Source organism: Natator depressus, chromosome 2 (assembly GCF_965152275.1).
Source record: "Natator depressus isolate rNatDep1 chromosome 2, rNatDep2.hap1, whole genome shotgun sequence".
Lineage (NCBI taxonomy): Eukaryota > Metazoa > Chordata > Testudines > Cheloniidae > Natator > Natator depressus.
The window spans coordinates 263,098,522-263,120,902 of NC_134235.1; the positions used below are offsets into that span (position 1 = coordinate 263,098,522).

Here is a 22,381-nt window from a genome sequence, read left to right on the forward strand (position 1 = left end):
TCCGTCCGGCACTGCTTCCAGGGAGTAGGGGCAGGGCGCGAAGACTTCCCCTGACCTGCCCCAGCGCTTGTCTGCTGGGGGTGGGGTGCCCATTTTTCCGGGCCCCCTAATTGGACGGGGCCCAGGGGCCCATTGTCTAATCCGCCACTGCATGGATCAAAGGAGAAACTGTGACTCCAAAGTGTTTCAGCAGGTTTGTGAGACTCTAAGGATCCCCACCTCACCCCACCCCAGCACACACACAGTCTGTTGGGGGGGGGGGAAGGTTCAATAGGATTCTGGGGGCTCAGCTGGCTACTGTTGAACAACACACCAAATGGATGGGGACCAGCATGTCCCATTCCTTGTGATGGCTGATAGAACAGCAGGCTATGAGAGTTCGAAGCGTACCCCAGAACTCCTCATGTTTGGGCAGGAGCTCAGCACCCCAGCAAACCTCTAGAATGGAGTCCCTGAAGAGGAACAGAGGGATTTGAACCATCTGGACGATGTAGAAACCCTACACCTACAACCCAGAATAGAAAGAGTTCATGACTTTGCTAGAGAAAATGTGAGGGCAGCCTCTGACAAACTGAAAAAAACTCTGTGATTTAAGGTCATGTGGGGAGATGTTTAAGGGGGGATCCAGTTCCACAATCTTAGCAGAGTGAATATTAGGAACCCTCAGCTGCATAAACCTTGGGAGGCACCCTACACAGTACTAACACAAATAAATTAAGTGGTGTTCAGAATACAGTTGGAACCCAGGCCTAAGCTTAAAGTTATCCATGAGGAACATCTGCAAAGACATCACGGGGACAGAATGTCGGGATGGTTGCCCGCCAGAACCTGAGAATGTAACTGTGGAAGCTGAGGCTGGAAGAGTTGTGATAGTAATGAGTTCCCCATTAAAATAGAATAGAATGGACAGGGCCTATCCCAGACAGCAGATTTCACAGGAACAACAGACACACCTCAAGGTTCACTGGAAGAGGCCCCTACTGGGTGGCTGAAAGGAAATCAGGTAAAGACATAAAAGGGGTTCTCCAAGAAGATTTGTGTTTCATGTGAAAACATCGTAACAAAAAACACCATGTAAATAGTTAAACTTGCATCATTTGTACATTATTTCTTTTCTTTTTGTTTGGGTTGAGTCACACAGGGTGTCACCATTTTGAACTCCATTAGGAGCAAGAGAGTTGAGCTGAAGTATGCATTAACAGTTATCCTCACAGCTGCAGTCTCTCCGTCGCTACCTTATTACCTGTGCAATTATGTTCTGAATCTCATTTGTTTCCCACAGAGTCTCATGCTGATGGTCAAGACCCTGGAGGACGTGAACTGAGAATTGTCCTCGTTGGTAAAAGGGGAGCTGGGAAAAGTGCGACAGGAAACACCATCCTTGGCGAGAGAAAGTTTGAGTCCAAGCTCAGTGTAAAGTCAGTAACTGAGACTTGTGCTAAAGGGAGGGTAACATGGGATGGGAGGGAGGTTGTGGTTATCGATACTCCTGATATTTTTGATACAAAGGCCCCTGATGAAGAATCTGCCTGTGAGATCGCTCGCTGTATCATGCTCTCCTGCCCAGGCCCCCATGCTCTGGTGCTGGTTACACAGCTGGGCTGTTACACTGAAGACGATAAGGCAGCAGTCAGGCGAATACGAGAGATTTTTGGGGCTGAAGCGATGAGGTACACGGTTGTCTTATTCACCCGGAAAGAAGACTTAGAAGGTGACTCACTGAATGATTATATAAGAGACCTGGATAACCAAGATCTTCAGAAGTTGATTAATGTTTGTGGGAACCGATGCTGCGCTTTCAACAATAAAGCAACTGGCACAGAAAGGGATGAGCAGATTAATGACCTGAGGAAAGTGATTGAGGAAATGGTGCAGGGGAATGGAGGCCGATCTTACAGCAATGAGATGTACAAATATGCCAAAGAGAAGATTGAACAACAGGAGAGGGAATTTGAGAAAAAATACAGAGAACTAGAGGAAGAAAAGGTAAAAGATATGATACATCACTTCAAGGAGGAATATAAAAATATAAAGGAAGGCTTAAAGTCAAGGCCAGAGGAAATAAAGGAAATACATCTAAAACTAGGCGAGACTGTATATCGAGCTTTAGAAACGCTGTCAGAAGCTCAAAAAGCCAGAGAGGCAGAACAGGAAGAAAAGCTGCTGAAAGAAATACAGAAATACTACAAGGAAATGGTAAAACAAGGGAAGAAGGAAGCAATGATGGTAATGAGATTAGCTCTGTGTTTGCATATTTAAGTATACTTACTCCTGTGCAAATGGGACCTAAACGAAGTTCTGCGGTATTTAGGGGAATCTGGACTTGAGAGGGGCTGAGTACTGAGGGGTCTGGCACCTTGCCAAAGGCACTCAGCCCTTCAGCAGATTGAAATCCCAGGACTGTAATTATGACACTGATCACCTTTAGAAAGTGATTTGAAATCGACTAATGAAAAAGGCTATATGAGAGCGAGGTATTTATTAATTATAAATTATAAATTAATTATAAATAATTGGATTATGTTTTAATTATTAGTATAACAGTAAGTGTCTGGCCTACCTTCTTCTCCTCCGGCAGCTGTACCGCCCCAAGTCCTGCCCCCGGTAACGTGGGGCGGGGAAGAGAGGGGGAAAGCATGGGGACCCCAGGCTGGGGGTGGGGCAGAGTCACATGGAGGGTCATGTGGGGAGGTCATGTGTCCCCTTAGCCCCTCCCCATACCTGGGAGAAATAAAAGTTACTTGCACCGCTGGCGAGGAGACAGAGCTGGGGAGCTTGGGGCTTGCGATGACTGGGGTTTGTGGGACCTTCCTGCTTCCTGTTCCTGTTGGTTTCCTGGGTTCTGCTCCCTGAACTCAGTGTTGCTGTTCGTGCTGTGGAAAGGCGGTGTGGGTGCGTGCGTAGCGTTCGGTGTGCGCAGCCAGGCAGGCCCTGGGGCTACATACCTGCTCTTGAGACTGTTACGTTCTATTCAGACTCTGCTGATCTCACTGGTTCATGGCTGCTGCGTGTTTTGACTGATAACTACGTGCGTATCCTGCAATAGTCGCGTCTGGTCTGCAACCCATGCTGCCTGCACGTCCTTTGGCTGTTGACTGGCAATATTTTATTCAGAATTTTGGAACTATGTGCCGGTCATGCAACCCTCTGCTGGTGCTAGGTTACCCTTGCTGCAGAACTGCTTAGGCTGTGATGGCACGGATTTTCTTGATGGACTCCTGGACTCCAAGTCCTCCATTCATGCCCCCGTGCAGAGCCTCGGTGAGGATTTTAGCACTAGAACTTCTGGTCTGTTAAAAAGGAAAACATTTTTTTTGAAGCTCACCAGCAGCCCAGCAAAACCATACATGAGGCTGCATGTTGTTTGCAGTGGTTGGCCCAGGACTGTGAATTTGGGCACATGATGATGATCATGCTCAGGGATATTTTTGTGACTGGTGTAGCCAGTGAGTGCCTGGGTGAACGGTTACTGGCTGAAGGTGCTAGAATTGCTAACTTTTGATTCTGTGTTTGCTAAGAGTGGCACATTTGAGAGGGCTTGGGCTGAAAGGGGTTCTGTGTCTCAAACTGCTGCTAATTTTGTGTCTATGTTTAAACCATCAGCTGCTCCTCCTAGTTGTCTTGACTAGAGTAATACGACACTGTCTACTCCCACTCCATGCCGCAGCAGCAAACGTTGCCAGCTCCTCACTGTTTCCGCTGTGTTAGTACTGGCCACTTGTCCACTTTCCCTGCCTGGCCAGCTAGAATTGCTGTGTGCTGGGCTTGGGGGCAGGGAGGGCACGTCACGTGAGTGTGCCACAGTGCACTGGTTCACGACGTGCGGCAGCCTGAAGTCCATACTGTGCATGTGGAGCCACATGACACCACCTTTACCAGGGACCCCAATGGTTCCTTTGTATAATCTTCTCATGCGACAGGGTGCTGGAGATGGTATCCCATACGGAGGAAGTAATGGTAAACTACTGAGGTCCACAGTGGATACTGGTGCTGAAGTTAACGTTCTTCCATCTGAGGCCATTCACAGTCTGGACATTTGCGCAGCTGCAGTGGTTATAAAAGCTTGTGGTTTGTGTGCCTTGCAGACAGATCATACAACTTCACCCACTATGCTCGATAACGGCATAACCTTGACAACAAAGTTTTACGTTGGTAAAGGTGGTGCTGTGAATTCTGTTCCATTATTGTCCTACTATCTGTATTGTTCATTTTTATTTAACGGTGATGGTGCTCTGTCCATGGGATATGTGTATCCTCCGCGGTTCGATTTGAAAGCCACCCCCTTTGCACCTGCCGCATGCCATTTACCTCCTGCACTTGTGGACAAGATCCAAGAAGAACTGCAGTGCATGGAAGTTAACTGTATCATTCGGAAGGTGAAAAGATGAACAGGTTGGAGCTCACCCAGTGTTGGTAGACAAGAAGAATGGTGACATTTGACTCCATAGATTTTAGGGCACATAATAAATATATAAAATATGACCAGTTTCATTTGCCAACCTTTGAAGAGGTGATGTACCAGGTAAGTAGATCCCAGATTTTCTCTTTGTTGGACTACCAATCCAGTTATTGGCAGATACCTGTGGCTGAAAGTTCACCGCTGTTGTTGACTTCCAGCATGCCATTTGGGGGTTTTACTGCTATCAACTACTCCCTTTTGGCTTAGTCTCAGTTCCTGAGATGTTTCAGAGAGTGCTCTCTCAGCTCCTTGATAGTATCCAAGGTGCATGTTGCTATTTGTATGACATTCTCTTCTTTGATAAGATCCTTCTTCAGCATAATGCTATTCTGGACCAAGTGCTAACCCAACATCAGCATAAAATGGAATGCAACCAAAAGGAGATTTGCAAAAGATGCTGTAGAGTTTTTAGGGAATTCTCTCTCAGCCATTGGTATGAAACCAATGTCTGAATGGTTACAATCTGCTGCTTTGCTGCCATTACCCACTGATTGTAGCTGTTTATGTTCGTTCCTTGGATCAACACATAGGTGGCCATGCTCTGCCCTATTTTAGTACCCTTGCTAAGCCACTGTGGGATTTAACCGAGGGCCAGGGCCAGTCAGTTTGGACTAAAGAAGGAAACAGGATTTTGAAACCTGCATTAAGCCCTCTGTTGGATCCAATCCCATGCTCATTTTGATCCATGGAAGCTTGTAGTGATTCACACTGATGCATGCAATTGGGGTCTGGGCACAGTTCTGCTTCACGAGGGATGTCCAGTTATATTTGCATACAATACTGTCACCCCAGTGGAAGCTAAGTATTCCCAGGTTGACCTAGAGTTCTTGGCAATGGTTTTTGCTACTTTATACTTCAAGGTCTACTTAGAGGGAAGACACTTCACCTTAGAAACTGACCATTTGCCTATTCCGAGCGTCCGTCACCAGGCCAGTGACCTGTAGAGTGGGAGGCTGCAGCGGTGGATTATTCAGTTGCAGCAGTATGACTTTGATTTGGTACCTATCAAAGGGAGATGTAATTTACTTGCCCGTGCTTTTTTGAGAAATTCTGCTGGATTGGCTCACTTGTACTATGCTGTTTCTGCCTCCATCATATGCTTTTTACTTAGAGACATGCCAACTGATTTAGGGCCAACTTCTGACGCCACTCCAAGATGCTGAACTTAGGTGATACGTGCTATACAAAAAGTTTAGATGGACCCAATCCTTAAGAAAATTCATTTCAAATTCACAGTGAAGACATGCTACTTGACATAGCTTATGCAGAGAAGACCAGGTTATCATCCCAGCAGCATTGTAACCAGCAATCATGGATGTAGCTTGTGAAGGACATTTGGGAGTTACGAAGGTGAAGGAACTCCTGTGTAGTTATGCTTAGTGGCCAGGGCTGCACTCAGACATTGAGCATCATGTGAAGGTATGTTCAGCCTGCACAATGCATGGAATTACTGTTCCTCTGGCCCCTTTGAAACCAGTAGCCATAGATAGACCATGGCAAGAATTGCAGTGGATATTACTGACCCCTCAGTTGTATTACTGGCCCCTCAACTGTACTGCATGGCTACAGAATGTCGACTACACTCAAGTTACTCCTCTGCATTCCTAATTTCACAAGGCACTTCAAAGGAGCTCACTTGTTGCCTAACCACTTTATTTTCAATGTTTGGCCTACCGGAAAACCTTGTTTAAGATAACGGGGCACCTTCTGTATCGAGAGTTTGACTCCTTTCTGATGGGTATGGGTCCAACACTTCATAAATCTGTTGTGTACCTTCCCCAAGCAAATGGGATACAGGAGAGACTGCCTGGGACTCTGAAGAAGTGTGTAGCTTTCATACTGGAGGAATGTCAAGATGCATCCTTCTCTATCGCAGTGAAGTCAAGCTTTATATGATATTTGGAATACACCTCATGAAGGTACTGGAAAAACCCTGTTCTATTGGCTCTTCAGCTGACCTATGAGTTTCATTCCTTTGGTAGTGCTGCTATAACGCTAGCCTGCCTGCTGGAGAGCTCACTACTACGGCCTGGGGCCTCCCTTCAGCTCAGTTACCCTGCTCCCCACACGCCATGATTCAGCCTTGGGAACACTTGCCCATTCTGTCAGAGAAGGTTCATCCCCCTGCCATCACTGTCCCCAAAGCCGACTGATGTGAGTAGGAAATATGCGAGTCTCAACAAGCATATTCATGCAAGACTCCATGTGTTCTATCCTGAACAAGCAACATGTGTTAGGCCAGGGTCTGGAAGCATTTTTGATGATCATGGCATGATCTTGCGGCTGCAGGGTATGAAGCGTGGCAAGCGATTATATCACAGGGAGCGCACGCTGCTAACCAGCACGATATACTGCCTGTTGAAAGGGGAACAGATAGGGAAGAGGATGCTCTTTTTGCGGATGCAGGAGAGTTGTAGATTCAAAGCCCTCGTGGCTGCTGGAGAGAGGCAGAGCTGTGGAGGGTTCTCTCACAGTCCCCCATAGTTCTGTGAAGATTCCCCCAGTCTTTCTTCTGATAACACAGGAGAACTTTGTCAGAGACAGGGGCTGCCTTGTTCCTTGACTCTGCATTTCCTATGTTCCATGGCAGTCACTGACATCCCCAGGTGTCCCAGTATCTGGCACCCCCAGATTCCAGAGCTCCTGTGCCTGGCTAACAGGCTGCTCCCCCTGGCTAGGGGGCCTTATCCAGGTTGCAAGGGAAGCCCTTGACTCCTACAGACACTCAAAAAACAAATAAATTAACTAAAAGAATTTCTGTTTTTTCAGTTTGCTTTTTTAAATCCTAAGAAATTACACACACCCAACCCCTACTACATTCAAACATAAGAACATAAGAATGACCCTACTGGGTCAGACCAAGGGTCCATCTAGCCCAGTATCCTGTCTACTGACAGAGGCAAGTGCCAGGTGCCCCAGAGGGAATGAACAGAACAGATAATCATCAAGTGATCCATCCCCCGTCACTCATTCCCAGCTTCTGGCAAACAGAGACTAGGGACACCGTTCTTGCCCATCCTGGCTAATAGTCATTGATGGACCTATCCTCCAAGAATTTATCTAGTTCCTTTTTTGAACGCTGTTATGGTCTTGGCCTTCACAACATCCTCCGGCAAGTAGTTCCATAGGTTAACTGTACGTTGTATGAAGAAATACTTCCTTTTTCTTTTAAACCTGCTGCTTATTAATTTCATTTGCTGACCCCTAGCTCTTGTGTTATGAGAAGTAGTAAACAACACTTCCTCATATATTTTCTCTACACCAGGCATGATTTTATAGACCTCAGTCATATCTCCCCTTAGCCGTCTCTTTTCCAAGCTGAAAAGTCCCAGTCTTATTAACCTCTCCTGATACGGGAGCTGTTCCATACCCCTAATCATTTTTCTTGCCCTTTTCTGAATCTTTTCCAATTCTAATAAATCTTTTTTGAGATGGGGCAACCACATCTGCACACAATATTCAAGTTGTGAGCATACCATGGATTTATATAGAGGCAACATGATATTTTCTGTCCTATTATCTATCCCTTTCATAATTATTCCCAGCATTCTGTTTGCTTTTTTGACTGCCACTGCACATTGAGTGGATGTTTTCAGAGAATTATCCACAATGACTCCAAGATCTCTTTCTTGAGTGGTAACAGCTAATTTAGACCCCATCGTTTTATATGTATAGTTGGAATTATGCTGTCCAATGTGCATTACTTTCCATTTATCAACATTAAATTTCATCTGCCATTTTGTTTCCCAGTCACCCAGTTTTGAGAAATCCTTTTGTAGCTCTTCGCAGTCTGCCTGAGTCTTAACTATCTTCAGTACTTTTGTATCATCTGCAAATTTTGCCACCTCACTGTTTACCCCTTTTTCCAGATTATTTATGAATATGTTGAATAGGACTGGTCCCAGAACAGACCCCTGGGGGACACCACTATTTACCTCTCTCCATTCTGAAAACTGACTATTTATACTAGCCCTTTGTTTCCTATCTTTTAACCAGTTACCAATCCATGAGAGCACCTTCCCTCTTATCCCGTGGCAGCTTACTTTGTATAAGACCCTTTGGTGAGGGACCTTGTCAAAGGCTTTCTGAAAGTCTAAGTACACTGTATCCACTGGATCCCCCTTGTCCACATGCTTGTTGACCCCCCTCAAAGAATTCTAGTAGACTGGGGAGTCTTGATTTCCCTTTACAAAAACCATGTTGACCCTTCCTCAACAAATTATGTTTATCTATATGTCTGACATAAATGGGTTCAGTAAAGAACTAGATAAATTCATGGAGAATAGGACCATCAATGGCTATTAGCCAGGTTGGGCAGGAATGGTGTCCCTAGCCTCTGTTTGCCAGAAGCTGGGAATGGGTGACGGGGGATGGATCACTTGGTGATTACCTGTTCTGTTCATTCCCTCTGAGGCACCTGGCATTGGCCACTGTCGGAAGACAGGATACTGGGCTAAAAAGACCCTTGGTCTGACCCAGTAGGACCATTCTTATGTTCTTATGACAATATTGTTCTTTATTATAGGTTCAACCACTTTACCTGGTACGGAAGTCAGGCTTACAGGCCTGTAATTGCCAGGATCACCTCTGGAGCCCTTTTTAAAAATTGTCATCACGTTAGCTATCTACCAATCATCTGGTACAGAAGCTGATTAAATGAGAGGTTACAGACTACAGTTAGTAGTTCTGCAATTTCACATTTGAGTTCCTTCAGAACTCTTGGGTGAATGCCATCTGGTCCTGGTGACTTACTGCTGTTTAATTTATCAATTTGTTCCAAAACATCCTCTAATGATACCTCAATCTGGGATAGCCCCTTAGATTTGTCACCTAAAAAGAATGGCTCAGTTTTGGGAATCTCCCTCACATCATCAGCCTTGAAGATAGATGCAAAGAATTCATTTAGTTTCTCTGCAATGGCCTTATTGTCCTTGAGTGCTCCCTTAGCACCTAGATCGTCCAGTGGCCACACTCATTGTTTAGCAGGCTTCCTGCTTCTAATGTACTTAAAAAAAACCTGCTATTACTTAGTCTTTGGCTAACTGTTCCTCAAATTTTTTTTTGGCCTTCCTAATTGTATTTTTACACTTCATTTGCCAGCGTTTATGCTCCTTTCTATTTTCCTCACTAGAATTTAACTTCCACTTTTTAAAGGATGCCTTTTTGCCTGTCACTGCTTCTTTTACTTTGTTGTTTAGCCTCAGTGGCTCTTTTTTGGTTCTCTTACTATGTTTTTTTAATTTGGGGTATACATTTAAGTTGAGCTTCTATTACGTTGTCTTTAAAAAGTTTCCACACAGCTTGCAGAGATTTCACTCTAGTCACTGTACCCTTTAATTTCTGTTTAACTAACCTCCTCATTTTTGTGTAGTCCCCCTTTCTGAAATTAAATGCTATAGTGTTGGGCTGCTGTGGTGTTTTTCCTGCCACAGGGATGTTAAATTTAATTATTTTATGGCCACTATTACCAAGTGGTCCAGCTATATTCACCTCTTGGACCAGATCCTGTGTTCCACTTAGGACTAAATCAAGAATTGTCTCTCCTCTGGTGGGTTCCTAGAAGCAGTCATTTAAGGTGTCAGGAAACTTTATCTCTGCATCCCATCCCAAGGTGACGTGTACCCAGTCAATATGGAGATAATTGAAATCCCTCATTATTATTATTGAGTTTTTTATTTTAATAGCCTCTCTAGTTTCCCTGAGCATTTCACAGTCACTATCACCATCCTGGTCAGGTGGTCGGTAATATATTCCTACTGCTATATTCTTATTATTAGAGCATGGAATTTCTATCCATAGAGATTCTATGGTACAGTTTGATTCATTTATGATTTTTACTTCATTTGATTCTACGCTTTCTTTCACTATAATGCCACTCCCCCACCAGCACGACCTGTTCTGTCCTTACGATATATTTTGTACCCTGGTATTACTGTATCCCATCGATTATCCTCATTCCATCAAGTTTCTGTGATGCCTATTAGATCAATATCCTCATTTAATACAAGGCTCTCTAGTTCACCCATTTTATTATTTAGACTTCTAGCATTCATATATAAACACTTTAAAAACGTCTCTCCTTTTAGCTGTCTGCCATTACATGACGTAATTGAATGGGACTCTTTTTTTTTTGTGGTCTCTTTTTGATCAGACCCTGTATTTTATCATTTTCCATCCTCTCGTCCTCACTAGGAAATAGAGATTCTCTATTAATAGATCCTCCCCTAAGGGATGTCTCTGTCCGAACGACATGCTCCTCTGCACCTGTTGGCTTTCCACCACCCCTTTAGTTTAAAAACTGCTCTTCGACCTTTTCAATGTTAAGTGCCAGCAATCTGGTTCCATTTTGGTTTAGGTGGAGCCCATCCCTCCTCTATAGGCTCCCCCATCCCAAAAGTTTCCCCAGTTCCTAAAAAATGTAAACCCCTCCTCCTATACCATCGTCTCATCCACGCATTGAGACCCTGCAGTTCATCCTTTCTAATGAGCTCTTCGTGTGGAACTGGGAGCATCTCCGAGAATACTACCATGGAGGTCCTGGACTTCAATCTCTTACCTAGCAGCCTATATTTGGCCTTCAGGACCTCTCTCCTATCCTTCCCTATGTCACTGGTAACTACATGTACCATGACCACCGGCTCCTCCCCAGCACTACACATAAAGCTATCTAGATGTCTCGAGAGATCCGCAACCTTCACACCAGGCAGGCAAGTCACCATGCGGTTCTCCCGGTCATCACAAACCCAGCTATCTATGTTTCTAATGATCGAATTGCCAATTACTAACACCTGTCTCTTCCTAATAGCTGGAGTTCCCTCCCCCGGAGAGGTATCCTCAGTGCGAGAGGATACCACAACATCATCTGGAAGGAGGGTCCCAACTATGGGATTGTTTCCCTCTGCTCCAGTTAGATGCTCTCCTTCCCTGGGACTTTCATCTTCCTCAACAGCTGTCAGAGTGGGGATGTGACCGTTCTACTGTGTCCCGGAAAGTCTCATCTATGTACCCCTCTGTCTCCCTTATCTCCTCTAGTTCAGCCACTCTGGCCTCCAAAGCCCATACATGGTCTCTTAGGGCCAGGAGCTCCTTGCACTGAATGCACACATATGCCACCTGCCCATACGGCAGGTACTCAGACAGAATCATAGAATCATAGAATATCAGGGTTGGAAGGGACCTCAGGAGGTCATCTAGTCCCACCCCCTGCTCAAAGCAGGACCAATCCCCAACTAAATTATCCCAGCCAGGGCTTTGTCAAGCCTGACCTTAAAAACTTCAAAGGAAGGAGATTCCACCACCTCCCTAGGTAACCCATTCCAGTGTTTCACCACCCTCCGAGTGAAAAAGTTTTTCCTAATATCCAACCTAAACCTCCCCCACTGCAACTTGAGACCATTACTCCTCGTTCTGTCATCTGCTACCACTGAGAACAGTCTAGATCCATCCTCTTTGGAACCCCCTTTCAGGTAGTTGAAAGCAGCTATCCAATCCCCCCTCATTCTTCTCTTCCGCAGACTAAACATCCCCAGTTCCCTCAGCCTCTCCTCAAAAGTCATGTGTTCCAGCCCCCTAATCTTTTTTGTTGCCCTCCACTGGATGTTTTCTAGTTTTTTCATATCCTTCTTGTAGTGTGGGGCCCAAAACTGGACACAGTACTCCAGATGAGGCCTCACCAATGTTGAATAGAGGGGAACAATCACGTCCCTCGATCTGCTGGCAATGCCCCTAATTACACATCCCAAAATGCCATTGGCCTTCTTGGCAACAAGGGCACACTGTTGACTCATATCCAGCTTCTCGTCCACTGTAACCCCTAGGTCCTTTTCTGCAGAACTGCTGCCAAGCCATTCGGTCCCTAGTCTGTAGCAGTGCATGGGATTCTTCCATCCTAAGTGCAGGACTCTGCACTTGTCCTTGTTGAATCTCATCAGATTTCTTTTGGCCCAATCCTCCAATTTGTCTAGGTCCCTCTGTATCCTATCCCTACCCTCCAGCGTATCTACCTCTCCTCCCAGTTTAGTGTCATCTGCAAACTTGCTGGGGGTGCAATCCATGCCATCCTCCAGATCATTATGAAGATATTGAACAAAACTGGCCCGAGGACCATCCTTTGGGGCACTCCACTGGATACCGGCTGCCAACTAGACATGGAGCCATTGATCACTACCCGTTGAGCCCGACAATCTAGCCAGCTTTCTATCCACCTTATAGTGCATTCATCCAGCCCATACTTCTTTAACTTGCTGTCAAGAATACTGCGGGAGACCATCTCAAAAGCTTTTCTAAAGTCAAGGTGCATTAGGTGCAATAAACTCGATAGCCCCTACTCTATTGCTGGACTTCTGCCTGCATTGTCTTTTTACTCCTGCAGCTGGTTCCTTTATTGTTGTTTTGTTTATATCAGGGGGTTGTTTTTGGCTTTAAGTTTAAAGAATGTTGAATTCTAGCCCCTGCTCACAGTCCCCCTGGAGGACTCCCTTGCAAAACTCCCCTCTTAGCACCCCCGTTTTGCTAGCTCCTCTGGTTGCTGAGGAGGGGGCTTTTTAAAGCCCTGGTCTCCCTGAGTAGCCCTGCCCCCTGGTTAAGGGTTGATGGGTGCTAAAAGGCTTAGGGTTCACAACCTTGTTAGGAAGCTCTCAGCCTTCCTTAGTAGGCGGCTAGGCTCAGCACACACATGGTCAGCACACAGTCCCCCAAACAAACAAACAGAGCACACGGTATATTTCAGTCAAGCAGACCACAAAGACACACACTACAGACAACAAATTTACCCCAAGGGTGACGTAATCGCTCCTCCTTCACCTGGAGAACTCCCTCGCAAAACTCCCGTTAGCCGCACTTGTTCGCTAGTTCAAAGGTTAACGTTGCATTCCAGAATTAAAGTTTCCTGCGCTACCTTGACTTGGCACTCTTCTGCATATGCATCATGACAGTCTAACTTCATGATCACAGACTGTTTTCCCACAGGACCCCTGCCTCAGGAGTGCACAGGAAGGCAAGTGCTCTGGTAATCCCCCTCCTAAATAGAATGCATTAAAAGCTGGCTGTCTCTCACCCTTCTGAAGCAGAGTTTTTTCTACTTAAATCAATTCCCCCAAACATACAACCTCTTTTGCTTTCACTGTTATCCAGCTCATACTCTATGGTGCCAAAGGCTTTTTTTTTTTTTTTTGCAGTTTCTGCTGATCCTGATCCAGTCTCAAGTTTTGGGATCTGACAGATATGTCAGAAGACCTTTTCATGGGTAGCCATTTCTAAGGAACAGTAAGACCATGATTCAAGAGAAGATGCATGTAATTATTGCAGAAAATTACAATTTGAGCGAGAGGCTGATCACTGCTGAACAAATACATTAAAAAGAATCTTAGAGATGGCAAGGAGAATTTTTGCAGCCTTATTCATGATTTTTCTTTGCTCTGATAACATGTTTGCAAATAACTGTTTATTTTTACAAATCTTTCAGCCAGAAAGGAAAGGGAGAGAAAATGAAGAAACTGCTGAAGGCAAGTGACACTCAGAAATCTGTTCCGCACTCGCTACTGACTTAGGCACCGATGCTTCAATGAGTTACACACAGGTGTAGTTTTAGGCGTGGGAATAGGAACTCATAGACCCAGATTTTAAGCCCAGAAGGACCCATTAGATCATCTAGTCTGTGCTCCTGTATAGCAGAGACACAAGAATTCCATCCAGTTACTCCAGTAATGAGATCAATAACTTGTGTTTGACTAAAGCATCTCTTCCAGAAAGACATCGAATCTTGATTCCATTTTTCAGCTTGTTTTTTTTAAAAAAGGTGACACCAGAACTGGACGCACTATTCCAGTATCAGTCTGAGAAATGCCGTAAACCCGGATAAAATCACCTCCTTATGCCTGTTTATACATCCAAGGATCACATTAGCCCTTTTTGCCACAGCGTCGGACTGGGAGTTCGTGTTCAGTTGGTTGCCCACTGTGACCCCATAATCTTTTTCAGAGTCACTGCTTCCCTCGATTGTTCCTAGAGTGCTTGTTGCTAGAGTCCTTGTTGCACTTGGCTGTATTATAATGGATTTTGTCTGAACAGGCCCAGCTTTCCTAGTGCAACAGATCGCTCTGCAGTACTCATCATTCTTTATGACTCCACCAATCTTTGTGTCATCCACACATTTTATCTCAGTGCTTTTATATTTACTGCCAGATATTGAATACAAGTATCAAATAATGTTGGGCCTACCCCCAGTCCTCACAAAACCCCTCAGAAACACTCCCATCTGATGATGATTCACCATTGAAAACTCCTTTTTGAGATCTGTCAGTTAACCTAATTGTAATCCATTTAACCTGTGCTGTGATGTTGTATAATTCTAGTATTTTCATGAGAATGTCATGCAATACCAAGTCCAATGCCTTACAGAAGCCTAAGGATAAACATCATACAGCTTCTTTTATCAACTCAACTTGTAATCTTTCATATTAGAAAAGGGACGTGAGGGTGCAGCAAAAGAGCTACAAAAGGGATTTGAGGGCTGGAGAAAATGCCTTATAGTAAGAGATTTAAAGACTCAATCTGTTTAGTTTATCAAAATTAGTATCAAGAAGTGACTTGCTTACAGGGTATAAATACATTCATTTGGAGAAATTACTGTGTACCAAAGGGCACTTTAATCTTGCAGAACACGAACCAATTGCTGAAAATTAAAGCCAGATAAATTCAGTTGAGAAATTAGGCACACCTTCGACAGTGAGTGTAATTAACCATTGGAACAAGCTCCCAATGGAAGTGGGGAATTCCTTCTTTCTTGATATCTTCAGATCGAGACTGGTTGCCTTTCTGGGACATGCTTTAGGTAAACAGAAGTTACTGGGCTCAATACAAAGGTAACTGGCTGAAATTCTCTGCCTTGCATTATACAGGAGTTCACACTAGATTACCATAGATTACCTCTTCTGGCCATGTACACCTGTGACCCCACGCAACTGTTACTGGAAATAATGATACACTAAATCCCCTTTGATTCCTTTTAGAAAAGGAGTACTTGTGGCACCTTAGAAACTAACAAATTTATTAAGGTGCCACAAGTCCTCCTTTTCTTTTTGCGAATACAGACTAACACGGCTGCTCCTCTGAAACCTTTGATTCCTTTTGTAAGTCCTCAGAAATCTCAGTCCATGCAGATCAATGCTAACACACCACATCCTCCGTTGTTTCTGTTCTCCTATTCCGAAGAGGCTGTCATATTTTTTGTGTTACGGTTCTGTGATGATATCAAAAGCCAACTGGCTGCTCAGCTCTGACACCATAGTGGTGAGAGCAGCACCTTTCACATGTGACTTAAAATCCATTTGTATCAAAGCACTGGGATGCTCCAGTGACCTGGACTTGAATTCTGATCTGAATCCAAACACAAGGAGGTTTCAAATCCAGACCCAAATCTTGAAACTCAGGCAGCCTGTAGTTTTAATGCAAGTTTATATAAATATTGTTTTAATTAAGAGAAATCTTAAACCCACCATCTCTACATTATTATACATGCAATAATATAGTAAATCTGTCAAAATTCTTCCCAACAGGTGCACAAGAAAGCAGCCACATCAAATTAAAATTTATCCTTGTTGGTAAGGAAGGAGCTGGGAAAAGTGCAACGGGAAACACCATCCTTGGCAACAAAGTGTTTGTGTCCAAACTGGGGGTAAAGCCAGTAACCGAGGCTTGCAGTACAGGGAGCATGAGCTGGAACGGGAAGGAGGTTGTGGTTATCGATATGCCTGATGTATTTTCTCCAGAGGCCAGTGACACAGAAACCTGTCGAGAGATCAGTCGTTGTATCCTGTTCTCTGCCCCAGGCCCCCATGCTCTGGTGCTGGTGACTCAGCTGGGCCGTTACACTGAAGAAGACAACGAAGCAGTGAAGCGAGTCTGGGAGATTTTTGGAGTCGAAGTTAAGAGGAACATGATTGTCCTGTTCACCCGGAAAGAAGATTTAGGGGGTGACTCACTGAGGGACTATGTGACAAACTCAGATAACAAAAATCTTAAGGAGCTGATTCAAGAGTGTAAGAACCGATACTGCGCTTTCAACAACAAAGCAACTGGAGCAGAGAGGGATGAGCAGGTTAAAGAGCTGATGGAAATAACTGAGAGAATGGTGGAGGAGAATGGAGGCAGATGCTACACCAATGAGCTGTATTCTGAGGTGGAGCGTATGGGGGATGGAGAAAGTGAAGAAAAGTACAGGAAGGTTGAAGAAAAACTGAGAGAGCAGATGGCAAAACAAAAGACACCCAAGAAAGAGGCTATGACTACTAGACTACACAACATGTTGAGGAGACCCTGGCTGTAAGAGTGATGACCGAGGCCCAGCAGCTCCCATCTTCCACTGATTTGTGGAGGAAGGGGCCTGTACCATTGGGGCAGCCTCCAGGACAACGTGGAAAAGGCTTATCCCCCTGGAAGCAACTATAGCCATCATCAGCCAATAGCAGGGAGCCAGGGAACAGAACCTTCACAGCCTGCCATGTGATAACGAACTTTTGGATTTCCCATTTTGGACTCTGAAACCTACTTCAATCATTATGCATGAACAACCCACCCCACTGCCAATAATGCCACCTGCCCTGGAATATCGCTGCACCCCACCATTGCCTCTATCCTTCTTCCCTACCTCTTTCCCTTCTTTTCATCTCTAATTTGTTCCCATATGCCCATCCTCCCCCTTTTGCCTCTGCTACACCCTCACATGCCCTCTACCCCCGAAAACAGTTATTTGTTGTATGTAGCTATAGTTTGGAAACATCAAAATACAATCATATTAAGGCTAATGCACTGGTTTATGTATATTTATTTGTATTTCATTAGCATGTAAGGGCTCCAATCAAGTATTAGGGCAGGGGTGGGCAAACTTTTTGGCCGGAAGGCCACATCAGGGTTACAAAACTATATGGAGCGCCGGATAGGGAAGACTGCCTCCCCAAACAGCCTGGCCCCTACCCCATCCACCCCCTGACTGCCCCCCTCAGAACCCCCAACCAACCCAACTCCCCCTGCTTCCCGTCCCCTGACCACCCCCTCCCGGAACCCCCGTCCCTAACCGCCCCCACCCGGACCTCACCCCCTATCCAACCTCCCCTGCTCCCCATCCCCTTACCGCCCCCTCCCAGACCCCTCCTCCCTAACCGCCCCCCGCAGAACCCCACCCCCATCCAACCCCCCTCTAACGCCCCTTTCGGAATGCAGCCCCCGAACATGGGCGGAGGACTCAGGAGGAGCAGGGGCTGCTGGACAGAAGCGGTGGTTTCCCCTTCAAAGCGACGCTTCTCTCCGGCTGGCTGCGTGGCCGCCCAGTGTCCTCCTGAGTCCTCTGCCCGCGTTCGCTGCACTCCTGCCACCCGCACCGCCCGCCTGCTCCCCTGAGGCTGCAGGTGAGCCTCCCTTCCTGCTCTCCCCTGCCCCCGCAGTGCAGCCCCCAGGGCGGGTGAGCCGGTGCTGAGCTGCCCCAGTGCCCAGCCCTGTGTTCACTTTTAAATCTGCCCCTGAGCCGCGCCCCCCGGCCGGAGCCAGCCATGCCGCTACGCTGCCAAGAGCGCTGGCGGCGTGGCAAGGTGAGGCTGCGGGGGACAGCAGGGGTGGGGCCGGGGGCTAGCCTCCCCAGCCGGGAGCTCAGGGGCCGGGCAGGACAGTCCCGCGGGCCGTAGTTTGCCCACCCCTGCATTAGGGCCTTATTGTGCTGGATGTTCTGCAAATATGCAGTAAGAAGGCAGTCCCTGCCCCTACAGCCATACATGTCTTCTTTTAGTATGTAATATAATCAAGCTCATGGAGGTTAGCCACCGTGAGCTGGGAGAAGATTGTGGTCTGTCTGTTCAGTGAAGGGTAAGTGACAGTACAGGGTGAGATGACATTGTGTGCACAAGGGTGAAAGGGTTTTAAAATTTAGCAGCTGTGATGTTCTTTCTGTGGAGTACGCTAAGTGTGTGAGTGCCGGGCAGGTGTATGTAGCTCCTGTTCAGTACAGGGCAAAAGCAGCGTGCAAATATGTGTTATGAGTGTATTGGGGCCTCACTCATAGAGGGGAGAGTTGAGATTGCACGAGCATGTATCCTGCATGGGCATGTAACTCTGTGTTTCCTGGATTTCATAAGCTTGAGTTATGCTAAACTCAGTGTTCTAGAAGGGCACAACAGACCACTGGTCAATTTTCACTGTACGAATGATGGTTTTTGTCAGTGAATGTCCTGGGGTGTTTTTTTTTAACAGAAAGAGAAGTATTGTTGGTAGGGAGCAGTGGTTATTGAGGCAGCTGTAATTATCATGTGGTGTGCAGCTGAGATGCCATGGTGGCCAGGTAATAATGATAATAGCTACCTCTTTTCTTCAGATCTCAAAGAGGGAAGCATCATTAATCCCCTTTTACAGAGGGGAAACCTGAACACAAGAACAGCCACACTGGGTCAGACCAATAATCCATCTAGCCCAGTGTCCTGTCTTCTGACAGTGGCCAGTGCCAGGTGCCCCAGAGGGAATGAACAGAACATGGAATCATCAGGTGATCCATCCCCTGTCGTCCATTCCCAGCTCCGGCAAACAGAGGTTAGGGACACCATCTCTGCCCAACCTGGCTAATAGCCATTGATGGACCTATCCTCCATGAATGTATGTAGTTCCTTTTTGAACACTGTTAGAGTCTTGGCCTTCACAACATCCTCTGGCAAAGATTTCCACAGGTTGACTGTGTGCTGTGTGAAGAAATACTTCCTTTTGTTTGTTTTAAACTTACTGCCTATTAATTTCATTTGGTGACCCCTAGTTCATGTGTTATGTGAAGGAGTAAATAACACTTCCTTCTCTACTTTCTCCACACCAGTCATGATTTCATAGACCTCTATCATATCCCATCTTCGCCGTCTCTTTTACAAACTGAAAAGTCCAAGTCTCATTAATTTCTCCCCATATGGAAGCTGTTCCGTAAACCCTAATAATTTTTGTAGCCCTATTCTGAAATTTTCCAATTCCAATATATCTTTTTAGAGATGGGGCAACCACATCTGCACACAGTATTCAAGATGTGGGCATACCATGGATTTATACAGAGACAACATGATATTTTCTGTCTCATTATCTATCCCTTTCTTAATGATTACCAGCATTCTGTTTTTTTTTTGACTGCCGCTGCACATTGAGTTGATGTTTTCAGAGAACTATCCACAATGACTCCAAGATCTCTCTCTTGAGTGATTGCAGCTAATTTAGACCCCATCATTGTATATGTATAGTTGGGATTCTGTTTTCCAAGGTGCATTATTTGCATTTATCAACATTGAATTGCATTTGCCATTTTGTTGCCCAGTCACCCAGTTTTGTGAGATCCCTTTGTAACTTTTCACAGACAGCTTTGGACTTAACTATCTTGAATAATTTTGTATCATCTGCAGATTTTGCCACCTCACTGTTAGCCCCTTTTTCCAGATCAATTATGAATATGTTGAATAGCACTGGTCCCAGTAGGGGACACCACTATTTACCTCTCTACATTTGACCATTTATTCCTACCCTTTATGTCCTATCTTTTAACCAGTTACCAGTCCATGTGAGGTACTTCCCTCATCCCATGACAGCTTATGTTGCTTAAGAGCCCCTCCCCCCGTATAATTTGTACACCTTGTAATAGTGACATGAGACTAATGGTTCTGATGTGAAATGTTGGGAGTTTATAGCTGCTAATAGATCTGACAAAGAATGGACTTTTTGGATCACTGACAGCTTAGAAAAATGTCATGTTCGGGTTGACCCCAGACATTTTTTTAAAGTTTTCAGCACATTGAATAGTTGAAGAATTTTCTGAGTCAAAACAAAACAAAGTTTCAAATTTGTCTACCTGAAAATTTTTGCTTTGATTTTTCAGGTATTTTGACAGAAGCCTAGTGAAAATTCACAGCTGGAGGGAAAGACGATGGTGGGTGATCTCTTATATGCTCTTATATGCTTTAGCACAGTGGTTGGGGCACTCCCCTGGGAGGTGGGAAACCCCTGTTCTGGCTGATGAGGAGAAGGGATTTGAACTTGAGTCTTCCCTGTTGCATGAGAGTTCTCTAGCCACTAGATATTCCGGTATATTGGCTGACATCACTGGTCTCGGGGACTTTTTCACTCTTTCGTCCTGAACCTCCTCGATTTTTCATAAATAAAGAGCCATTGGAGCAGCGACTTGAACTTTGGTCACCAACAGCTGAGATGAATGCCCTAACTACCAGCCTGAGAATCATTCTCATGCTGCTTCCTGGCCCACAGCGTCACAGACTGATTGCAGCGTGTCTGTCTTCTGCCCTCTAATGGGCTGCCGGGGACTTCTGTTGTCTCCCCTCCTCCCATTAATTGAGGGAGGAGGGTTGCCAGGGTGACTGGGGTGGGAGTCATGTCTCCCCTTCCCTTCAACTGCCTGGGGCAAGCCAACAACCTGTCGTGGGACACAGCTCCCTTGCTAAGCAGGGTGGGGGCTACATATAGATGTAATTCCTTCTCTTTGCCTCCTAACCAAGCTGGTTTTCTAACTGCAGTGAACCTGGTCTGCAGTTATGGAGCTATGTTTTTCTGGGCATCTAGTACTTGTTAAATATCTCCCAATTTTTGTTCAGATTTTTCCTTCCCACACATTTTGCTCATTACTTTCAGTTTTGGGGAATTGTTCCTTTGGAAAGCATCACGTAACTCCATTACTGGTAGGGGTTGGGTGCTGTTTGAACATAACAGATATAATCAGCTGCTGATCACCACAAATTTTCAGTTCTGTGAAATTCATCTTATCCTTCAGAATGAGAATATTACAGAACTATCCTGTGAGTGCACTTCTTTTGGTAGAGAAGAGATTTAGTAACTCCAAAGACATTTTACTACTGGCAGCATCAGCCATCTAGCATGTCTCCCAAAATTAAGGCTTCCCAAATAATTCAGATTTTAGGTGTCAGTCGTGTAATCACTTACTACCGCATCTAGTGCATTGGTCACTGTCGGTCGACAGGATACTGGGCTGGATGACCTTCGATCTGACCCAGTGTGGCTGATCTTATGTTCTTATGTAGATATAGTCCTATTGACTTCAACTGGACTCATGTTCAGCAGTAAGCATTCTGTCTGGTAGTAAGCGTTTGCAGGATTGGACCATTGTTTTGTAAAACATAGACCAGGATACTATAAATTGCATTTGTAATATGTATTATGAGGGGGCTGGTAGCAACCCTAGCACCTTCCAATATAAAGGAGTCTTGTGACCTTTTCTTTGAGAAGCTCTGACATTTCCATTGGTTCACCACACAGATATGCGAGGCACAGCACCCAGCAGTAACTGGAAAGGTTCTCCTTGCTGAGACAGAGCTTTAACATAAGACCGCTCCACTTGCCCTTCAAGCTGCAAAAGGCTCACCCTCCATTCAGTCTGCCACTGCTCTGCTGGAACATAAACCCTTGCTTGTTTGCTTCTGTAAGGAGCCAGTGGGCTAGAAATGCAGGTCTGCAGGGCTCCAGGTGATTGGTGCTTCCATGGCACCACCTAATTGCCCTGAGAGAGCCATGGTCAATGCACTATAAACCTTGGGAGACTAGGCACCACAGGCAGGGCCCCCCACAGAAGACCCAAGTGACCTCTGATGGATCCCGGTGCACTATTCAAGCATGGAGGGAGTTCCAGGAAGCAAAGTGGATGCCTGACCTATAGCTGAGACAGACCCTGCCTTGTCCCAGCCCTGCTCCTGCCTTGGACCCACTTCTGTTCCTGCCTTCTCTGAATTGCAGGTACTCCAGTTCTGACTCTCTGCTTTAGTGCCTGGCTCTGGTCCTGGTTTGACCCTTGACTCGGGTATTCAGCCTCTGACTCCCATTCAGATTCTCAGTTCTGATTCATAGCTCTTGTTCTTGTTCTGGTTTGATCCGTGGCTCTGGCATCCAGCT

General features: G+C 45.6%; 1 protein-coding gene across 1 annotated transcript; it reads left to right on the plus strand.

Moving 5' to 3' along the window:
* Positions 1-1,476: 1,476 nt before the first annotated feature.
* On the plus strand, positions 1,477-17,227 carry LOC141983429 (GTPase IMAP family member 1-like). The gene is made up of 3 exons (XM_074946558.1): positions 1,477-2,226; positions 13,923-13,962; positions 16,015-17,227. The coding sequence occupies exons 1-3, from the start codon at positions 1,552-1,554 to the stop codon at positions 16,782-16,784; spliced, it is 1,485 nt and encodes a 494-aa protein (XP_074802659.1). The 5' UTR covers positions 1,477-1,551; the 3' UTR covers positions 16,785-17,227.
* Positions 17,228-22,381: the final 5,154 nt, after the last annotated feature.